Source organism: Scyliorhinus canicula, chromosome 15 (genome assembly GCF_902713615.1).
Source record: "Scyliorhinus canicula chromosome 15, sScyCan1.1, whole genome shotgun sequence".
NCBI classification, from domain to species: domain Eukaryota; kingdom Metazoa; phylum Chordata; class Chondrichthyes; order Carcharhiniformes; family Scyliorhinidae; genus Scyliorhinus; species Scyliorhinus canicula.
The window spans coordinates 43051797-43074547 of NC_052160.1; the positions used below are offsets into that span (position 1 = coordinate 43051797).

General features: G+C 46.7%; 1 protein-coding gene across 11 annotated transcripts in view; it reads left to right on the forward strand.

The window, feature by feature from the left end:
• The window catches only part of LOC119978927 (probable helicase with zinc finger domain), a 607351-nt gene that overhangs the window by 466916 nt on the left and 117684 nt on the right, over positions 1–22751 (forward strand). For all 11 annotated transcript variants that reach the window (XM_038820871.1, XM_038820872.1, XM_038820862.1 and 8 more), the window contains one exon: positions 21768–21847. In XM_038820871.1, coding sequence (XP_038676799.1) covers positions 21768–21847 — 80 coding nt within the window. The remainder of the gene's footprint in view (positions 1–21767; positions 21848–22751) is intronic.

A 22751-nucleotide genomic window follows, 5' to 3' on the forward strand; every position in this document is an offset into this window, starting at 1 on the left:
AGGAGGCAGCCAAGTTCTTCCATGGAGACCTTTCGCTACCTTGACTGATTGCAAGTAATTCGGAAACAAACATCAAGTATTTAACATCCAAAAACCTGAAAACCTCCCCCACATATGCTTCTTCCCTTGGGACTTGAATTCTACTTCTGTCCAAGTTCAAAATGCTACCTTGGCCTTGGACTTTCTCAACAAGAACTGGATGTTTGTGCAAAGCCAAGTGGTGATGTTTCGGAGACATGATGGCTGAATTCAGATATTGTAGGCTGAGGATGGCGAATAACTGCAAATTCAAGGTGGTTTTAGAGCTTGGAGTGTAGGCAAGAAGCTTCTAATCCAGTAACACACCAACAATGGAAAACCTTAAAGGAAAATAAGATCGGTTCTCATGTTGTAAATGACTGAAAAATGGAAGAAAGATTTGGGGACAAGAAGAGGGAAGAATGAATAAACAAACATAAAAGCATCTTGAGCAATAGCATAATTCTACCATAAGAGATAAAGCTGAACTGTTTTAATAGCCAACAACCACTTTCTAGGTTCTTGAATGACTACCATTTAGCAACACATTTATTTAAAGCACAATCTAATTAAATTCATGGATCTTCACACAAATTCTGATGGGTTATTCACTCATCTAAATGCACAGATCCTTATTTAATCAGTCCAATGGCACGTTTTATCACAACGTCCTCAGAATGAATAAATGCAGGCTTGTGAACCTGAGGTTGGTAAACCTGATGATAGTGCACACTAAGTTCAATCAATTTTGATTCAATGTGCAATCTCTTGAGAAATGTGTGCTGATGTGGGTCTTTAAACTCCAAATTTACTAGTCTTCAGAGTCATTAACTTCATATCTGAGATGCACATTTGATTTCTTCAGCCTTTCTTTTCATGTCAGAAGACTTTCAACTTTTCAAGTCAGGTGACCTCCTTCGTTTAGTAAGACTGTGTACTGTGCTGCCAACAAGAAGCTGAGAAATCAGCTTCTCAGTTCTGATCGAGGACCATTACCCTGAGTGAACTTAAAATTACTTTTTTAAATTTGAAGACTCGCTCCACAATGCCTTGTCTATGTGTTAAAATGACTAAAGATTAGGGTATATCTGGCCATTCCTACTTATGGTCTGATTTTTTAAGAGATTTGTCTTGTCTGTTAGAACTGTTCTGCCAAGGAGTTTCTGATTGTCTTTGTCGCTCTCTCTACGTCCTTTTCCTGTAATCTGCTTCTCATGAGCAGTGTCTCTGTCTGCTCACACTCCACTTTTGAGGAGCCTGTGGCTGCCCCCACACCACATCTCTTATGTATCTGCCTAGCTAGCTCTACCTCTGCTTCATTCGGGAATAGTCTACATCACAGTGTCTTGCAACTCACGTTATTTGTATATGTATGTTGCTGGAATTCCTCTGGCGCTCTTGTGTTGCTGATATTCTGTCAATGTCCCAATGCAGTACAGGAGTGTGTTGACAGCAACTTCTCTATACACTAAGACTTTTGTTGACTTGCGAAAGTCCTTGTTGTCAACCAATTGCTTCCATAGTTTTTTCATCAGTAATGTATCTGCCTCATCTCCAGATTCAATGGCAGGAGCATCGAACAAACAGTATTGTCATCTTGAAGCCAGTTTCACAAGCATTTAGGCAAACCCCTCCTCGCGAGAAGACAATTTTTTTTTTTTAGAACAGTACAGCACAGAACAGGCCCTTCGGCCCTCAATGTTGTGCCGAGCAATGATCACCCTACTCAAGCCCACATATCCACCCTATACCAGTAACCCAACAACCCCCATTAACATTATTTTTTAGGACACTAAGGGCAATTTAGCCTGGTCAATCCACCTAACCCGCACATCTTTGGACTGTGGGAGGAAACCGGAGCACCCGGAGGAAACCCATGCACACACGGGGAGGACGTGCAGACTCCGCACAGACAGTGCCCCAGCCGGGAATCGAACCTGGGACCCTGGAGCTGTGAAGCATTGATGCTAACCACCATTCTACCATGCTGCCCACAATGAAAATGCTTAAATGCACTCTGAAGCTTTCCTTGAAGTGTGGGAGGAACTTGCTACCTGTTGTTCAGGGTGGCAACAACTTGTCCCCCAAACTGCATCACGTTTTGAGTCACAATATTTTAATGAAAAGGCAGGGCAGCAGTGGGGAAGGAAATAGGAAGAATATCCTGCAGCCCCGATCCTACTATCTCATAGCACATCCTGCCCATGTTCCCAAAGACATGTGGATTGAAATTTGACCTGAAGACCATGGTAGAAACTTGCGATTCTGAGTAGATGACATCCTTAAATTGAGGGACAGTCAGTGAAGATGATAGGCATGTAAGTAATGATAACTTTTCTTAACTTGAAATTTTAATAGTATTGTTCTGCCTTTTTTTCAAACAGCACTGGAAAATAATATTAATAGTCGCTTATCATCACAAGTAGGCTTCAATGAAGTTACTGTGAAAAGCTCCTAGTCACTGCATTCCGGCACCTGTTTGGGGAGGCTGGTACAGGAATTGAACCTGCGCTGCTGGCATTGTTCTGCATTACAAGCCAGCTGTTTAGCCCACTGTGCTAAACCAGCCCCTTTTAGGCAAGGCAAGGCACCTGGTTCTATTCTTTCAGTCAGAGGGTCGTGAGTCTTTGGAACTCTCTCCCTCAAAAGGCAGTGGAAGCAGAATGTTTGAATATGTTTAATGCAGAGGTATATAGAAACTTTTTTTAAAAAGTTTTTATTGAAGTTTTTCATTTGATACACTACACAATAAACAAAGTATTTACATAGAATTTACAGTGCAGAAGGAGGCCATTCGGCCCATCAAGTCTGCACCGGCTCTTGGAAAGAGCACCCGACCCAAGCCCACACCACCCTATCCCCATAACCCAGTAACCCCACTCAACCAACACTCGGCAATTTTGGACACTAAGGGCAATTTAGCATGGCCAATCCACCTAACCTGCACATCTTTGGACTGTGGGAGGAAACCGGAGCACCCGGAGGAAACCCACGCACACACGGGGAGAACGTGCAAACTCCGCACAGACAGTGACCCAGCCGGGAATCGAACCTGCGACCCTGGAGCTGTGAAGCATTTGTGCTAACCACTATGCTACCGTGCTGCACAATTTACAATAGCTCAACATTGGAATTAGCCCCCCCATAACCCCACCTCCTAAGCCCCCCTTTCTGTTATTTTAAGACATTTTATTGGAATACATTTTTTACAAAAGGTGATTGTCATCTATTTACACATGTATAGCTCTACCTCCCCCCTCCCCATTCCCCTCTATCGATTGGCTCCCCCCCCATGCTTTAGCTGTTTATTTGGGGACCTGTTCTATTTTGTTTATTTGCTTGTGCCTGCTCCGATCAGGCTGTAGGTTCCGTGGCTGGTTTTGTGGTCTGCCGGTTGCCGAATGGTATGGACTTTTCCGCCTTTGGGGGGGTTTGTTGTCCCTCCCCATTCCGGGTGGTTCTGCCTTGGCCGACCCCCATTTTGCCCTGGGGCCCTTCGTCCCTGGCGGGGACCCTGTTTTTGTGGCCTTCTTTTGGCCTCCTATTGTTTATTCCGGCTGTTCCCACCCACCCACACTCCTCTTTCCTTGGCTTCCCCCCGCCTCCCTCCTCTTCCCCTCCTATACCTGTTCCTTGGTGTCTTGTTGACTCCTGTGTGGCCCCCCTCCTACCCTTGCTCTATTGGCTGTTGGCTTCAAAAAGATTCTGGAACAAATTGGTGAATGGCCTCCACGTTTTGTGGAAGCCTTCTTCTGACCACGGATGGCCAATTTGATTTTCTCCAGGTGGAGAAATTCCGACAGCTCTGCCAGCCAGTCTGCAGCTCTGGGTAGCGCTGCTGATCGCCAGCTGAGCAGGATTCTTTGTTGGGCAATTAGGAAGTAAAGGCAAAAGCGTCAGCCCCCTTCCCATAAATAGTTCTGGCAGGTCCGATACCCCGAAGGCTGCCACTTTCGTGCTTTACTCCACCCTTACCTCCACAACCTTGGACATTGCTTCAAAGAAGGCTGCCCAGAACTCGACAAGTCTGGGACATGCCCAGAACATGTGGGTGTGATTGGCCAGGCCTCCCTGCACCGTCACACTTGTCTTCCACCTTCAGGAAGAACCTGCTCATTCGGGTTCTTGTTAGGTGTGCTCTATGCTCCACTTGCAATTGCATCAGTCTTGGCCTTGCACAAATGGAGGCGGAGTTGACCCTGCTCAATGCTTTGCTACAGAGTCCCCACCTGATTTCTATCCCCAATTCTTCTTCCCATTTTCCCCGTGTTTCGTCCAGTGGGGAACGTGCCCTTTCTAATAGTCATTCATACAGGTCCCTGAAGTTCCCCCCTCCCAGGGTGCTCATGTCCTGTAGTTCCTCTGACATTGTGCGTCTCGAGGTCTGTGGGTATGTTGTCGTCTCCTTGCAGAGGAAGTTCTTTATATGTAGGTTCTCGCAGCTCGTTCCCGTTGAGTAATTGTAGTTTTCCTGTCAGTTCCTCTAAGGTCGCTATCCTGTCCTCTGTGTAGAAGTCCCTCATAGTCAGCTATCCTGTCCTGTCTCCACCTCCTCAAGGTGGCGTCTAGCATGGCTGGTGTGAACCTGTGGTTTCCGCAGATGGGTCCAGAATGGGCATTTCAGTGTAGCTAAAATACTGTCATATTTGATTCCAGGTTCGGAGTGTGGCTACCACCACTGGGCTTGTTGAGTGTTTGGCTGGCGCGGATGGGAGTGCTGTCATGGCGAGGCCCGGATGGTCATCCCTGTGCAGGAGCTCTCCTCCATCATACCCATTCCACTTCCAGTTCTTTCACCCATCCCCTCACTCTTTCTGCAGTGGGTGCCCAGTGGTAGTATTATAGGTTTGGAAGGGTCAGGCCCCCCACGTTTCTTTTTCTTTGTAGGGCCTTTTTTGGGGATCCTTGGGTGCATCTTCCCCCAAACTCCATAATCATTTTGTCGACCGAGTTAAAGAAGGCCTTGGGGATGTAGATCGGCTCCACTTTTGTATCCGTGTCCAGTCGTGGACAATCTGGATCCCCAGATAGCAGAATCTGCTTTTAACCTGTTTGAACGGTAGTCCCGCCTGCTCTGCTGCTTCCCCTTTCGGGTTCACAGGGAAGACTCCACTCTTGCTCGGGTTGAGCTTGTAGCCTGAAAAGGCTCCAAACTCTCTCAGGAGCGTCATGACCCCTTCCATGCCGTTTTGTGGGTCCGAGATGTAGAGGAGCAGGTCATCCGCATAAGAGTGAGATTCTGTGCTCTCTGTCTCCTCTACGGATTCCCTTCCAGTTTCTCGCCACTCTTAGGGTGATCGCCAACGGCTCAATTGCCAGGGCGAATAGGAGTGGGGACAGCGGGCTTTCCTATCTTGTGCCTCTGTGCAGCTGTAAGTATTCAGAGCTGGTGGTGTTGGTCCATACCCTCACCATGGGAGCATTGTACAGGAATTTCACCCAATGAGGTGAACCCTGTTCCCAGCCCAAACCGCTCTAGTACTTCAATGAGGTATTTCCACTTAACTCTGTCAAAGGCCTTTTCTGCGTTCAGGGAGACGATCACCCTTGGTGGCCTCTCCTCAGAAGGGTTCATTATCATGTTTAGCAGTCCCCTGATGTTCACTGTTAGCTGTCCACCTTTAACAAGGCCCATCTGTCTTCTGCGATCACCTCTGGTACGCAGTTCTCCAGTCGCTTAGCCAGGGTTTTTGTGAGTATTTCCGCATCCACACATTGAGCAGTGAAATGGGCCTGTACGATCCGCATTCAGTTGGGTCTTTGTTTTTCATGGGTATCAGCGATATAGTGGCTTGTGCTAGCAAGTCTGTGAACATCTCCCGCAAATGCGGGGCCAGTGCTGTCGCAAAGTTTTTGTCGAAGTCCACCGGGAACCCGCTGGGTCCCGACACCTTCCCCGTCTGCATCGAGCTGATGCTCTCATGACGTCTCCCGGTTCCAGTGATGCTTCCAGCCCCCTCCTTCGATCGTCTCCAACAACTGGCATGACCGGTCCATCGAGGAACCATTTCATCCCTGAGTCCCCGTCGGGGGGCTTGGAGGTGTACAGCACCAGATAGAAGGCCTCGAACGCTTTGTTGACCTTTTTTGGGTCGGCTACCGGTCAGCTTTTGCTATCCTTTACATGCACTATCTCCCTCGTGGCTGCCTGCTTTCTCAGCTGGTGAGCCAGCAGGTGGCCTGCCTTGTCTCCGTGCTTGTAGAAGGTCCCTCTTGTTGGTGGAGTTGGTGCACTGCTTTTCTGGTGAAAAGCAGGTTAAAGTCCATTTGTAGCTTTTTCCTCTCCGCCAGAAGTTCTACGGTCGAGGCCTCAGACCATCTTCTGTCCACCTCCAGAATGGAGTTGATCAGTTGTTGCCTAGCCGCCCTCTCTTCCCTGTCCCTGCATGCTCTCCTCTGATCACAACCTTCAGCGCCTCTGTGACTTGTGTTTTTTTCTGTTAGAAGACCTGGTCGACCAGGAGGGTCGTGTCCAAACTCATGGGGGGCATTGGGTATGCCCCATCTCCAACCTCACATCCATGCATTGTGAAGCGTGGTCGGAGATTACAATCCTGGAGAATTCCGCTCTTACTATCGCTGGAAGCACTGATTTCCCCACTACAATGAAGTCGATGCAGGTGTAGACCTTGTGTACTTGAGAAAAAAATGAGAACTCCTTCTTACCCGAGTGCATGAACCTCCATGGTCCACAGCCTCCATCTGCTCCATAAGTGCCCCAAGTTCCCTAGCCATGCTTGCCGTTTTCCCCATTTTGGAGTTCAATCTGTCCATCAGTTGGTCCTGCACATGATTAAAATGCCATGATCAGTTGGTGCATATCTATGTCGGGGTGTTCCTCCATGGTCTTTTTTACAAACTCCGTGTCGTCCCAGTTAGATGTGTACACGTTCACCAGGACTACCGGTGCCCCATCTAGGACACCACTGACCGTGACGTACCATCCCCCTGGGTCCGTAACCATCTTCGTCGCAGTAAACACCGTCCTATTGTTTATCAGTATGGCTAACTGCGCCCTAGCTCTCGTCCCATAACATGAATGGTAGGTCTGTCCCACTGAACCTTTCCTTAACCGCAGTCAGTCCTTCTTCCTCAGGTGTGTCTTTTAGAGGAAGACTATGTCGGCTTTCATACTTTTCAGGTGGGTAAAGACTCTGGATCTTTCACTGGGCCGTTAAGTCCCCTGACCTTCCAGGTGACTATTTTGATGGGGTGTTTCTGCACCCCCTCTGCACGATCTTTAGGGGGCCATCCAAAATTGCCACGGTCACCATGAGGCCAGGCCCCTGCGTTCCGGGATTTCCCTTTGTCTAGTGATCACCCAACATGACCGCCAACTGTATGTACGCCATGTGGGTGGGCAGCAGGGTAGCATGGTGGTTAGCATAAATGCTTCACAGCTCCAGGGTCCCAGGTTCGATTCCCGGCTGGGTCACTGTCTGTGTGGAGTCTGCACGTCCTCCCCCTGTGTGCGTGGTTCCTCCGGGTGCTCCGGTTTCCTCCCACAGTCCAAAGATGTGCGGGTTAAGTGGATTGGCCATGCTAAATTGCCCGTAGTGTCCTAAAAAAAGTAAGGTTAATGGGGGGGGTTGTTGGGTTACGGGTATAGGGTGGATACGTGGGTTTGAGTAGGGTGATCATGGCTTGGCACAACATTGAGGGCCGAAGGGCCTGTTCTGTGCTGTACTGTTCTATGTTCTATGTTCTATGTGGGTGAGCCCCTGCATTCCGGTGTTTCCCTTTGTTTAGGGACCCTCCAAAATGGCTGCTTGCAGTGCCACCTTGTTCCACGTTTCCAGGAGTGACCTGATGAAGCTAGTCTAGAGCCCCACCCCCCACCAATATGTTTTCCCCCTCCTGCTCCTCCCCCCCCCCCCCATTCACCCCCACCCCATTCCAAACCCCCGCTTGTCCCTCTGGTTTCCCCCTCTTTACTGGTGTGCCCCCCCTTGCCAGATCTAGGTGGGAGATGCGCTGCAGCCCGCCGCCCCCCTCACTCATACCTGCTGCCGTTAGCTTTCCTGTTAGTGTGGTGGCCCCCCCGCCCCCCTCCTGGGGTCGATCTGATTTCCTCCTATGCCTGCTCTGTTGGTTTTCCCTCTGTCTCCTCATCACCATCTCCTGCACCGTGCTGCACTCGATCCCTCCTTTCTGCAAACTAGTTCCCCAGTTCAGAACGAGGCGATACAGTCTCGCGCAAATTGTTCATTGGTTTTCTCTGCTACCTCTGTGTCCGCCTCATCGCTGTCTCTCTTGCTTGTCCAGTCCTTTCTTTTGGATGAACTCGTCTCCATCAGCAGGGACAGGGAAATAATAATCCCTGTTCTGGTATGTTACCCAGAGCCTGGCTGGGAACAACACCCAAATTTGATACTGTTCTTGTACAGGGCTGACTTTGCCCTGCTAAATTCTGCCCGGCACTTTGCCCGGTCTGTCCTAATGTCCTGATAGACTCTGATTTTGCATCCCTCCCAGCTGCAAACCTTTGTTTTTCTGGCCCAGCGGATGATCCTGGTATTTGTGCAACTTGGCAATGACTGCTCTTGGTTTTTCCCCTGCCTTGGGTTTTGGCTAGAACGATCTGTGGGCCCTTTCGATCTCCGGCGGCTTATGAAAGCTGTTCTACCCCACTCGGTTACCCAGCATTTGGGCTACGTAGTTGGTCCGGTCCCTGCCCTCGATTTCTTCTGGCACTCCCAATATCCTAATATGTTGGCGCCTCGACCGGTTTTCCTGGTTCTCCACCTTTCTTTTCAGGTTTCCCTGAGTCGTCACCAACCTCTTTATTTCAGCTTCCAGGGTGACAATTCAGTTGCTCTAGGCCATTGAGGCTTTCTCCAGGTCTTTTATTGTGTTCCCCTGGGCGTCCAATCTCTTTTCTATTTGTCGAGGGCCACCTGCATGGTGGCCAGCGCTTCCATCACTGCTACCTTGACTGCTACCTTTAATTCTGCCTTAATGTCCTCCTTCATCTCTTTCAGTTCCCGTGAGGAACGTCTTCCATCCATCTCTGGGTGGGAGGGAGCTCGTTTTTCAGGTCGCTGGTCTCCTCTTGGAAGTGGCCAGTACCCCTCACCTCGTGGGTTCGCTGACCTGCTTGCATGCCGCTCCTGTCCCTTGCCACCATTTTTGGTGTTTCTGTGGCCTCTGGAACGGCTGCTTCCTGGCATCTTTGTTGTTCTTAGTATTGGTGAGGGGGTGTTTTAGTCTGGTTTTTATGCACTTATTCTGGCTAAAAGTGCCCATTATCTTGTCTTACGGAGGAAAGCCACCTGATGTGTGACTGCTCAGCACATCTCTGTCACCAGAAGTCCATAGAATCTTGATAAGCAAGGGGTGAAAGTTTATCGTGGCAAAGGTAGGAATGTGGAATTGAGGTAGTGAATGTGGATTTGAGGCTAGAATCAGATCAGCCATGATATTATTGAATAGCGGGGAAGGTTGAGGGGCCGAGTGGCCTACCCCTCATTTGTATGTACATTTTTTGAATTAGTTCATGGGATGTGGGTGTCGCAGGCTGTGCCAGCATTTATTGTCCATCCCTAATTGCCCTTGAGAAGCAGTTGAGAGTCAACCACATTGCTGTGGGTCTGGAATCACATATAGGCCAGACCACGTAAGGATGGTAGATTTCCTTCCCTAAAGGACATTAGTGAACCAGATGGGTTTTTACAACAATCGACAATGGTTTCATGGCCATCACTGGATTTAATTCCAGATTTTTATTGGATTCAAATTTCACTATTTGAATGGCAGGATTTGAACCTGGGACCCCAGAGTACTCTCGGTCTCTGGATTACTAGTTCAGTGACACTACGCCACCACCTCCCCACCTTGTGCAGTAAACAACCACTCGCAGAAGGAACACCTACAAATTGCAAGGGAAAATTGGTTAAAATCAGAGTGGTGCAGTTCTTCAGTTGTCAAAGATAATCTAAGAAGACCTACCTGTCTGACTTACTGCAAAAATAGACTTATTGGTTAGAGGATGGGAAATAATTAAAATGAATGTGCACATATGGAAATTCTGTCCCATTTTAAAGTTATACATTCTATCCTTATTTTGATTTTAATTATAAATTCCGATGTGCACATTTATAATGGAAATTGCTTATATAAACTTAACATACTTCATAGATAACTCTTGTACCAGTGCATTTATTAACTTTATTTGGAGAGGATGTAACTAGGGAAGTAATGAACAGGAGCAGCAGAGAGGCAGACTGAGTGCCAGGAAAACAGCAAAATGAAGACAATTAATAATAACAATCTTAATTATTGTCACAAGTAGGCTTACATTAACACTGAATTGAAGTTACTGTGAAAATCCCCTAGTCACCACACTCTGGCGCCTGTTCGGGTCCACAGAGGGAGAATTCAGAATGTCCAATTGATCTGAAAAATACGTCTCTCAGGACTTGTGAGAGGAAACCGGAGCACCCGGAGGAAACCCACGCCGACACAGGGAGAAAGTGCAGATTCCACACAGACAGTGACCCAAGCCAGGAATCGAACCTGGGATCCTGGCGCTGTGAAGCCACAGTATATTTTGGTAGGAGATTGGCCTTGTAAGAGAAAAGGTCACAGTCAGTGCCAAGGAGCCAGCAAAGAGCAACAAATGACTTTTGGTGATGGAAATGGAGAAAGAAAAAGTACACTAAATGGATGCAAAAGGAGTGGAGGTGTTGCAGAGAATAGGAAGCAGACCGGCAGTAGTGGCGGCAAAGCAGGACATAATGGAAAAATTTAAATAAAGTTTAAGTTAACAAAATAGGCGATGGAGCTTGGAGAAGCAACAGTTCCACGGAGCATTAAGAAGACAGAAAGTAGCGCAGCACAGTGGTTAGCATTGCTGCCTCACCGTGCTCTGGTCCCAGGTTCGATCCTAGCTCTGGGTCACTGTCTGTGTGGAGTTTTCACATTCTCCCCATGTGTGCTTGGGTTTCGCCCCCACAACCCAAAGAGGTGCAGGGTAGGTGGATTGGCCACGCTAAATTGCCCCTTAACTGGAAAAAATGAATTGTGTACTCTAAATTTATTTTTTAAAAAAGAAGACAGAAAGTTGTGAGAAATGGTAAGTAGCTGTGCCCTACAATCTGTTGTTAAAAGTAATACCCAGATGTGATGAGCATGATGGAAATAGCATCACACAAACATTATCAAATATTAAGTAACGGATTAGGAGTGTGCATTATATACAAATATTCAAATTATTTACATATTTATGAAAAATACTGCATCATAGAATCATAGAATTTACAGTGCAGACGGAGGCCATTCGGCCCATCAAGTCTGCACTGGCCCTTGGAAAGAGCACCCCACTCAAGCACATACCTCCTCCATCCCATCCCCTTAACCCCAATTAACCTTATTGGACACTTTAAAAAAAATAAATTTAGAGTACCCAATTATTTTTTTAAATTAAGGGGCAACTTTAGTGTGGCCAATCCACCTAGCTTGCACATTTTTGGGTTGTGGGGGTGAAACCCATGCAAACACGGGGAGAATATGCAAACTCCACACGGTCAGTGACCCAGGGCCGGGATTCGAACCCGGGTCCTCAGCGCCGTAGGCAGCAATGCTAACCACTGTGCCACCGTGCTGCCCCTTATTGGACACTTAAGGGAAATTTAGAATAGCCAGTCCACCTAACCCGCACATCTTTGGGCTGTGGGAGGAAACCGGAGCACCCGGAGGAAACCCACGCACACACGGGGAGAATGTGCAGACTCCACACAGACATTGACCCAAGCTGGGAATCAAACCTGGAACCCTCGAGCTGTGAAGCAACTGTGCTAACCACTATGCTACCGTGCTGCCCATCGGATGTGTACGTCGTGCTCACCAATGTTGCTTCATGTTGACTGTGGCAGTGTTTGTTTAACAAAAATATTTGGTTTGTGTCACTTAATAGGCAGTGATATGAAATACCTATCCCAAGATCTGCATGCAGCATCTGACTTGCTCCATGTAATTGGTATCTTTCTTCATTTTAGTTTGAACGCTTTCATTTAATTTGAAATGGAAAGAGAATTATGGAAGTAAACTAAACCTTTCATTGCTGTTTGTGTTTTGTTGATGATTAGAAAAGATAAATGTTTTTCATTATTGATACATATTGGACAGAGGAGATGACTGACCGCTGGAGACACAGATATACTGAGGGAACACAGACAATGAGATTACCCTCCAGAAACCAAAACACCAGAATTAATATTTGAAGATATCTCTTAGGAGGCTATTCAGGAAGACCTACAATGCCTCCACTGTTTTGCACCCTTACTCATACGGACGGTACCAGGAATCCATTTGTCAACGAAATCCAAATCCCTCCCCTACAGATGCCAGCCTAAAAGATCCATCTCAATCCATCAAGCTTCCAACACCAATAGGCCACACCATCGCTAGCATAAAACAACTCTAGCAAACCACAAACTGCTCCCCAAATGCCAAACTCACACACTACCAATTATCGCTGAGTAAAAATTGGATTTCTGGACATGTAATCCAAATTTGTGACCTATCCATGCTCATGCAGATCAAGGTGGACATCATACAATTTTTGTGTACCGACCTCATCTGTATGATTGTAGCATTGGACAGAATGACCCTCATAGTGCTGTCTACTCCTCCAAGCTGCCTGCAACCTCTACACACAGCAGGGGAGGCTGGTCATGTTTGTAATCATAGCCAACCTGCTCTGAAAAGTAGGCTGTATCTTCAGGAGAAGCTGCACAAAATGAAATAATTGCTGCATTGTAACACCAAGGTAGATGGAGTTCCAGATCAATGACACTGAAAGCATTGCTGACTCAGGTGGGCAGGAGGAGAGACACCATGGTTCCACAGGAGTCCAGGAGGCTCTGAAGGACCATCCGCAGAAGGGATCGTGAGCAGATGGCTAAAGTGATCAACTCCTAGAGTCTGGACCAAATAAACTGACAGCAATCCCACAAGAAGTCTAATGATGACACCTGGGTGGTCAACGTCAGTGAATGAATCATCACTTGACACCTCCTAGCAACCACAATACCAGTCTCTCTCAGCACCACAGCCCCATCATTCATCCATCTGTTACAATCCCAGATGAGAACTCAACTATTTGCAATTCATAAAACTGTGAGGAAAGGTAAGAGGAAAATCTTTAACTTATTCCCTACACCTGTCGCTTTATATATTCCAATGAAGTAAACCAATATAGTTCAAATGCCATTTATAAATAAAGTTAACAACCGGGGTTATTTGCTTTGCTCTGAGCAAAGCCCTTGGAGGGAACCTTTCAGAAGCAAAGTGAAAGACACTTGGCAGACTAAAATTATATGGCAAACTGAAACAACAGACAGACCTTGCTCCTCCCCTTAATTACATCACCTGTATCCAAGATGATGTCTCCTCCCACAAAATGTTCATGATCTGGTTAGCTAGGACCAAATACATTGGGCTGGATTCTCTGTTTTTGAGACGATGTCCCCATACCATTGTCAAAACTGTGGACTTTCACGTCAGAAAAACTGGCATGAAAGGGCCACATATTCCTAGCCTAGCAGGGAGCCGGCGTAAAACTAGCAGCTTTTGCTGCAGATACGGGCCCCCGCACATGCACACGGCGGCGGCCTCCATGGTGGACTCAGACCACGGAGCTGGACATTAAAAATACCCCCCCAATCTGCCGCTAGCCCGACCCTGACCTCCCAAACATTGCCCGGCCGCGTATGATGCTCCTCCTGCTTTCCAATTGGCCTGCCCCCGACCAGGATGGCCACGGACTGAGTCCGCAGCCGCCATGCTAGTATTCCGACCAGCAGGACCATATTAGATCCACGCCATCTAGACTTTGGCTGGTCAGCAGCGGAGAATGGTGGGGCGGGCCTCCAGCAATGGCTGCAGGTAGGTGCTTTGTGGCGCGGCGTACTCTGTGAGTACGCCGCTTCGCGGGGCCCAGAGAATCGGGGAACTGGCACTGGCCCTGATTTTGTGCGCCAAAATGGATTCTCAGCCTCGTCGCCGGCCGCAATTTTGGCATCAGGGTGCGGAGAATCCAGCCCAATAGCTCTCATAAATTATCTGCACTCCAGGGACCTCCAAACCAAAACAATATTCCTTTAGCCATCTAGTTGTAAACAAGTAAATGCTTCACAAATCGCAGCAGGGCACTGTCTCTGAAAAATAATCAAGAATGACCTCAAGAATGAATCACAGTTTTAGCATCGTACAGGCTGTATGCATCTTAATCGTGTTTTAAAATAACATTACTGCAAAAAATATAACAATTTCTTACATTCATCACATAGCATCACTCCACACCATTCAGGACTTGCATCCAACATCCAGTTGCTCCACCTCATTCTTTTGCACACCTTCAATTCTTGCCAGAATCACTCACTGCTTCCACATTGTTACGATACCCTGGGCTCATGCACAATCACTTCTGGTCCCACTTGACTTGGAGTCGCAACACAATTGAAATTAACTCTTAATTATAAAAATATCTGAAAATATCTGCCCAATAACCACAGTCACCAGGTTTGTACATTTAAGACAATTAACTTTTATTGATAATGATAACTATAAATTTGCAACAAATACCATTGGTTAACTACTGTTTAATTTCTAACCTCTTTAACTCTACACACCCTTTATAGGCACACAAGACTGACAAACACAGAAGGGAAAGAGGGATGTAAAAATGATACTAAAAGTAAAAGTCTATGTTTCAGATGGACGTCCTCCAGTTAGGTTCTTTCAGTCTCGGCCTCCAGTTGGATGAGGTCTTTGCTTTCAGTCTGTAATGGTTTTCTCTGTAGCCTCCTCAGGGTCTCAAGACTTCTCTGCAGACTCAAATAACAGGTAGGAAACATTTGGGAGAGAACAAGAGAGAGAAAGCAAGACACAGCTTCTTCTCTCAGTGTCCAGGAGCTTTCTACTGACTTCTCAATCGCTGTCCATTGTCAGCCAGGTTACTGCCCTTGGTGAATCCATTGGCTACTAGCCAACCAATCAAACCAAATCCCTCCAAAATTTCTCCAGTCATTTGGTGCCAGAAAGTCTGCATTCTGTTCAAAAGCTAAAACTTCATAGCACAGTGACTATTTTGGAAGTTTTGAGTTCCTCACTTCCTCGACTTAAAGGTATATATCCATTAATGATCCATGGGTCAAAAACAATAATGGCAAAGTAAAAGAAATACGAAATAAGAGAAGCAACAGGAAGGGCCCTTACATACCTCCCTCCCTAAAAGGAATGAATTGTCAGGACACATATATTTCATTGAGGTATGTAAGACATAAATCACAAACATATATCCATTCATCCATCCATATTGTGTAGGTTTGTTTCCCAATTCATACAATGGGAACTAATCAGCCCTTAAACATGCAAAAAAGCATCCTGTATCATATTATCCCTTCCGTGAATGAGCACAATTTTAACATTGAACGGTTGTAATAATAAATTCCCAACGGATTAATCTTGCGTTCCAGGTTTTAAACTTTTTCCATAAACAAAAGTGGATTAATGGTCCTTATAAACTAAGCTTTGTTTATTGTCATGGCGACTGTATACTTCAAAGGGTTGAAGGGCTAGTAGTAATGCAATGGCTTCCTTTTCAATGATGTGGAGATGCCGGCGTTGGACTGGGGTGAGCACAGTAAGAAGTCTTACAACACCAGGTTAAAGTCCAACAGGTTTGTTTCAAATCACTAGCTTTCGGAGCACTGCTCCTTCCTCAGGTGAATGAAGAGGTAAGTTCCAGAAAGATATATATAGACAATGTCAAAGATGCAAGACGATACTTTGAATGCGAACATTTGCAGGTAATTAAGTCTTTACAGATCCAGAGAGAGGGGTAATCCCAGGTTAAAGAGGTGTGAATTGTCTCAAGGCAGGACAGTTGGTAGGATTTCGCAAGCCCAGGCCAGATGGTGGGGGGGTGAGTGTAATGCGACATGAATCCAAGGTCCCGGTTGAGGCTGTACTCATGTGTGCGGAACTTGGCTATAAGTTTCTGCTCGGTGATTCTGCATTGTCGCGCATCCTGAAGGCCGCCTTGGAGAACACTTACCCGAAGATCAGAGGCTGAATGCCCTTGACTGCTGAAGTGTCCCCGACTGGAAGGGAACATCCCTGCCTGGCGTAGTACATTGGCGTGACCATGCAGACACTGCGACAATAGATGAACGGACATTGCTTGACAATCGCCAGGCTGGAATGTACACTTCTTTTGGTCACTTCATTTGGGTTGCTGTTTGCTCAAATGCCATGAAAAATGCCTCCATTTCCTTTTCTTCAAAATTTGGTAGGATGTGTATAAACTTAGCATATCGCCACTGAGTTCCGTTCTTAGGATAAGCTCCCCTCCAGCTCCTGGCAGCTTTTAATTTCCAGGGTTTTGAGCTGGAGCTCTCTTTTGCTTTTCTTCTCTAACTCCACCTTCCTCATTTCAATTTCCATTTTTATCGCTTTCTTTCTGCTGCAATTCCAAACTCTCTTTCCTTTTGTTGCATCCCCATTTCTATCTCCATTTTTAAAAATTCCTTCTCATGCTTGAACTGCAATCGAATTCTCTTCAGCTCAATTTTCCAACCAGAAAATATCTTTGATGCAAAACTACTTAGACTACTCACTCGTAGGCCCTTCGAACAGACCCATACACTCAACCAATACATCATATATCTCTGCCTTCTCAGCTTTAGCTGGCATCTGTATTTTTAATTCACTTACCAATTTAATTAGCTTGTCTTTTTGTAGTCCCTGTCGATAAACTAGAGGCAGGTCCTTCACCTGAAGAAAAGTCTTAGCAGCTTCCAGAGCCACCCTGTTATACTATTACAAACCTGGAGCGAAATTCTCTGACCCCCCGCAGGGTCGGAGAATCGGCCGGGACCGGCGAAAATCCCGCACTCGCCGTGGCCAGAATTCTCCGGCACGCGGGAATTGGCAGGGGTGGAAATCGCGCCGCGCCGATCGGCGTGCCCTCCGCGCTGATCGGCAAGCCCCCTGCGGCGATTCTCCGGCCCGCGATGGGCCGAAGTCCCGCCGCTGAGAGGCCTCTCCCGCCGCCATGGTTTCAACCACCCCGGGGTCCTGGAGGGGGGGGGCGTGGGGCGATCAGACCCCGGGGGGTGCCCCCACGGTGACCAGGCCCACGATCGGGGCCCACCGATCGGCGGGCGGGCCAGTGCCGTGGGGACACTCTTTTTCTTCCGCCGCCGCCACGGCCTCCACCATGGCGGAGGCAGAAGAGAACCCCCCTACCGCGCATGCGCCGGTGGTGACGTCAGCGGCAGCTGACGCACCAGCGCATGCGCGAACCGGCGAAGGCCTTTCGGCCAGCCCCAACACCGGCCGACGGGCGTCAAAGGCTGTTGGCGCTGGTTTTGGCGCCAGTCGGCGTAGCGCCAACCACTCCGGCGCGGGCCTAGCCCCCAAAGGTGCGGAGGGGAGGCCCGACGCCAGAGTGGTTGGCGCCACTCCACTACGCCAGGACCCCCTGCCCCGCCGGGTAGGGGAGAATCCCGGCCCTGGTGTCTCTTTTAATAAATAATGTATCCCCAAAGGTCGCTGTCTACCGTTCCGAAGATTGCAGAACCAAGCCCTCAAATTATGTTTTGACACCCTGGCCTAGAGTGCGGTTAATTCCAGACTCACTTGACCCGGAGTCACAACGCAATTCAATTTAACTCTTAATTTTCAAAATACCAGAAGTCTTGCCTTTGGCTGCCCAATAACTGCATGACTACAATCACCGTGTTTGTAAATTTAAACACAATTAACTTTTATAACTAAAATGACTATAATTAAGTAGGCAACAACTACAACTGGTTAACTACTATCTAATTTCTACCAATCCCTTTAACACGCCACACGGTCTCTCTCTTTACATATATAATATATATATATATGTAGTTATACACACACAGACAACCACAGAGGGGAAAGAGGGATGTAAAAATAATACTGAAAGTAAAAGGATAAAAGTCTGTTTCAGATGGATGCCCTCCAGTTAAATTCTTTAAGTCTCGGACTCCAGTTGGATGAGGTCTTTGCTTTCAGGATGTATTTCAGGATATATTGGATTGGTTTTCGCTGTAGACTCACCAAGGTCTCCACTTTAGGGCAGCACGGTAGCATGGTGGTTAGCATAAATGCTTCACAGCTCCAGGGTCCCAGGTTCGATTCCCGGCTGGGTCACTGTCTGTGCAGAGTCTGCACGTCCTCCCCGTGTGTGCGTGGGTTTCCTCCGGGTGCTCCGGTTTCCTCTCACAGTCCAAAGATGTGCGGGTTAGGTGGATTGACCATGCTAAATTGCCCGTAGTGTCCTAAAAAGTAAGGTTAGGGGGGGGGGGGTTGTTGGGTTACGGGTATAGTGTGGATACGTGGGTTTGAGTAGGGTGATCATTGCTCGGCACAACATCGAGGGCCGAAGGGCCTGTTCTGTGCTGTACTGTTATAAAACAAACTTTGACACTGGGCGCATAGGAGTTATTCGGCCAGATGTTAGAGTGTCTTAAAGGAGAAAAGTGAGGTGGAGTGAAGGAATTCCAAAGCTTGGGGCCAAGGCAACCGAGGCAGAGCCACCAATGGTGTAGCAATTATAATTGGGAATGCACAAGGGACCAGAATTTTAGGAGCAAGGATATCTTGGAGGGTTGTGGGGTTGGAAAATATTACAGAGATAGGGAGGGTCAAGGCCATGGAAGGATTTGAATACTGGGATGAGAATTTTTATGTGAAGATGTTGCTTGACCATGATCTTGAGCTTGTGTAAGGAGGGTGAGCACAGGGATGATAGGGGAATTGTGTTTGCCGTGAGTTCAGGCTTAGGGTATTTGTGTTTTGGATGACCTCGAGTTTACAGGATGTAAAATTGGGAGACCAATCAGGAGTGAATTGAAGGAGTATGGAAGTAACAAAGTGTTGTGTTCCTATGACACAGAAAGAAAACCATGATTGTATATTTATTAAAAATATGTCTTTATTGCTATCTATTTTTAAAAATGGTCTTGCTCTGTGGAACAAAGAAAATTAAGATGGCTGCTACAAGTCACCTCATCACGGAGATGACCATCTGTCTGGGAACTATCCACAGGATTTCAAGAACAAAATAATTATTTTCTCAGTTTCTGGAATGTTGCACTTTGTTGTGTAGAGAGTGACTAACAGACTCTCATAACACCTGGGACTGTTCATACCTATTGCCAAGAGAATTACAGAGGTGTCATTTGCATTTGATAAGCCAACTCTGTGAGTCTGCTGAGATAATAGGTTCTCAAATGCCAGACACTCAACATAAATGGCACCCCTTTCAATAACTAACGACTGAGACATTATCAGTTCTGAAACCAAAGCCAATTCAAGACACCGAATAAACATCAGTTTCAAAGTCACCGTGGAGAATGGAGGTCTCCTGCTCCAAGCCTCTGACCTTCTGCACAGTTTAATATTACATTTTTGGTTTACACAGTCAGTTTGTTAGATCCAACTGGTAAGACACAAAGAAACAGGCTCCTCCAGGCGGAACAAACCTACCTAATCTGACTGTACTAGAAGATTTCATACCATTGCCTACAGAACCAACTCAACCTCTGAGTGCCTACCTCGACTTGTCATATTAGCGCCAACGGTAAAGCAAATCCTACAACACCAGCCAAACCTGAATGCTTATGTGAAATAGTTCCTTATTGGAATCTGACTTTGAACTCTAGAACTGTCGACCAATATTCATTTACTTTGTTCCTTGTACTATAAAATCTTTTTTCCATTCCTTCTGTTACTGTGTGAATGTGAGGACTGCAACGTAGCGGACATTCCTTTTTGCAGGTTTTGTATGCAGCAAATAAACTAACCTTCTGAGTTAGTCCGAACTCTTGTTTGCTGTGGATTAGTTATAAAAGTGGATCACAAAACCCGAGTGGTTGGGAAAGCACACAACCGCTTATTCTTTAAAATCTAATGAAAAACCTTCTGCTTATGGACAGATGGACGAGAAAATCAGTGCAGTTTAAACTGTCTCTCCTGTCCAGAAAGAACATAAATTGGGAGTTCATCCAGGATGACCTATTTGGACCACAGGTTGATCAAACAAGCCAAACCTGATATAAAATAACTGATTGGAAAGATTCAGTGGCTGGCACAATTTTTATTAAAAACACAGGAAACTACCACAGCAAATTCCTTTCCCCTAACACTTGGGAGGAATTTTTAAAAACTGCTTACCCTCAAACCTACGGATGCTCTTGGAGACGCAGATAATCCTCCCATTCAAGGGCGCAGCTGTCACAGCAGACAACTATGACCCCACTCATAGACCCAGAAACTCAGACAGGCACTTTCCAAGCTACTCCCATGACCATTGGAAAGATGGCAGCATGGTAGCATTGTGGATAGCACTGTGGCTTCACAGCTCCAAGGTCCCAGGTTCGATTCCCGGCTTGGGTCACTGTCTGTGCTAAGTCTGCACATCCTCCCCGGGTGTGCGTGGGTTTCCTTCGGGTGCTCCGGTTTCCTCCCATGTGCAGGTTAGGTGGATTGGTCATGATAAATTGTCCAAAATTGCCCTTAGTGTTAGAACATAGAACAGTACAGCACAGAACAGGCCCTTCGGCCCTCGATGTTGTGCCGAGCAATGATAACCCTACTCAAACCCACATATCCACCCTATACCTGTAACCCAACAACCCCCCTTAACCTTACTTTTTAGGACACTACGGGCAATTTAGCATGGCCAATCCACCTAACCCGCACATCTTTGGACTGTGGGAGGAAACCGGAGCACCCGGAGGAAACCCACGCACACACGGGGAGGACGTGCAGACTCCACACAGACAGTGACCCAGCCGGGAATCGAACCTGGGACCCTGGAGCTGTGAAGCATTTGTGCTAACCACCATGCTACCGTGCTGCCCGTGTTGGATTGGGTTACTAGGTTATGGGGATAGGGTGGAGGTGTTGACCTTGGATAGGGTGCTCTTTCCAAGAGCCGGTGCAGACTCGATGGGCCGAATGGCCTCCTTCTGCACTGTAAATTCTGTGATAATCTATGATAAGAAGGGTGATTTGAATAGGAGAGGCCCTCTACCCAGAAAGGAAAATCCATATGAGGGTGCAAGAATTCCTCCTGCAGCCCAAAAGGAGAATACCCAAAGCTGGTGCTGTAACAAAATAGGCCACTCCATTTTTCAGTGCTGGAGTGTGAACGGGAAATCCATGGGTATAATAGGGCTCTATAAGACTAGTCCCCAGAAGGTTACCCGAATAGGTAGTGCAGTAGATCAGGCAGGGACCCTGCACTGCAGAAACCTACCCCTGGAGGGGCAAACACTACATGTGGCCAATCTGGATAAACTCCCAGAGTGTTGTAAAATAAACAAACTACTTATTATAGTGTTATGAGCAGTGTGATCTTTATCATGCTGCCTCAAATATACTGTCCCTTACAGAATAGGAGTAAGCTTGTGAACTTTGGTCTCAAGTTGGACAGATGTAAATTTCTGTACCCTTAGCCAGTTTCAGCCAGGAGCAAAATTGGAATAGTCCAGATAAAAAGCAGTTATGCAAGTTCAAATATTTTCTGCATCCTCTTCTAGCACGTTGCACACCTGCAAGCACAAAGTAAAATGAATTAGATTAGCCATTGCAGGGCAACTTTCAGTGCTTCAATTCTAATTTGATTTATTGTATATGATCCTGTCTCACTGTGCTGAAGACAAACCAGTACTGCATCACAAATAATCATTATTGTTCATTTTCAGGTAGAGAAAGGATGACACCAAGATCAGATGTGGGATCATTTTGGACTCTGGGCAGAAAGAATAATGACGTGAGGGAAAAGGTAGTTACCTCTCCTTTAACTCATAAATTACAACTTTAATTAACAATAGGGAAAATGACCTTGATCTATCTCCTGGCAATGGATTCGGGATGTAATTGCAACAGAGATGTGTAATTTTGGGGTCAACTTAAACATAGACGTGCCCAGCTGATTTTGAATCCCAACTGATTAACCTGGATTGGTGTAGATTGGAAAAACAAAACATAACCTGCGGGATTCTCCATCAACGGGATCCTCCGCTTCGCTGGCAGTGCATCCACACCCTGGGGTTTCCCAACGGCGTGGGGTGGCCACAATGGGAAACCCCATTGGCTGGTTGCGGGATCATAGAATCCTGCTGCCGACGGGGGTGCACTGCGCTGGAAAATGGGGCTGATGGGATGGAGAATCCCGCAGTTCTGATGTGAAATACCACATCTGCTTTCATATCATGTGCTCTCTGGTCATTCAACTCTGGAACCTGTGAATCAAACAATGTCTACTGCTGAATCAGAATTCTACTAATGAAGTTATGGGAAGCTGTTAATATTCAAGGAAGCACTCTAGCAAAGAAATCTACATTTTCCCAACCTTCTGAAAACAACCTACCTCTCTCTCCATAATGTATGATTGTGGCATCAAGATCCATTACCACCTTCAGTGTTCTTCTGCATGTGCCACCTCATCTACCCTTACTCAACCGCTCTACATAACATTTTATATTCTTTTTTCTCTGGAAGCGAAATAATTCCCTTTTTAAAAATATTCATGACTATGCTTCAACAATATGTGATAGAGAATTCATCATTCTAACCATCGCATGTGTGTAGCTCCCCCTTTGACTTCTGGTCTCTTACCATCTAGGTAGAAAACCAAGGATTCTGTTTGCCTTTTTCTGGACTTATCTATTGGTGCTTCCACTTTA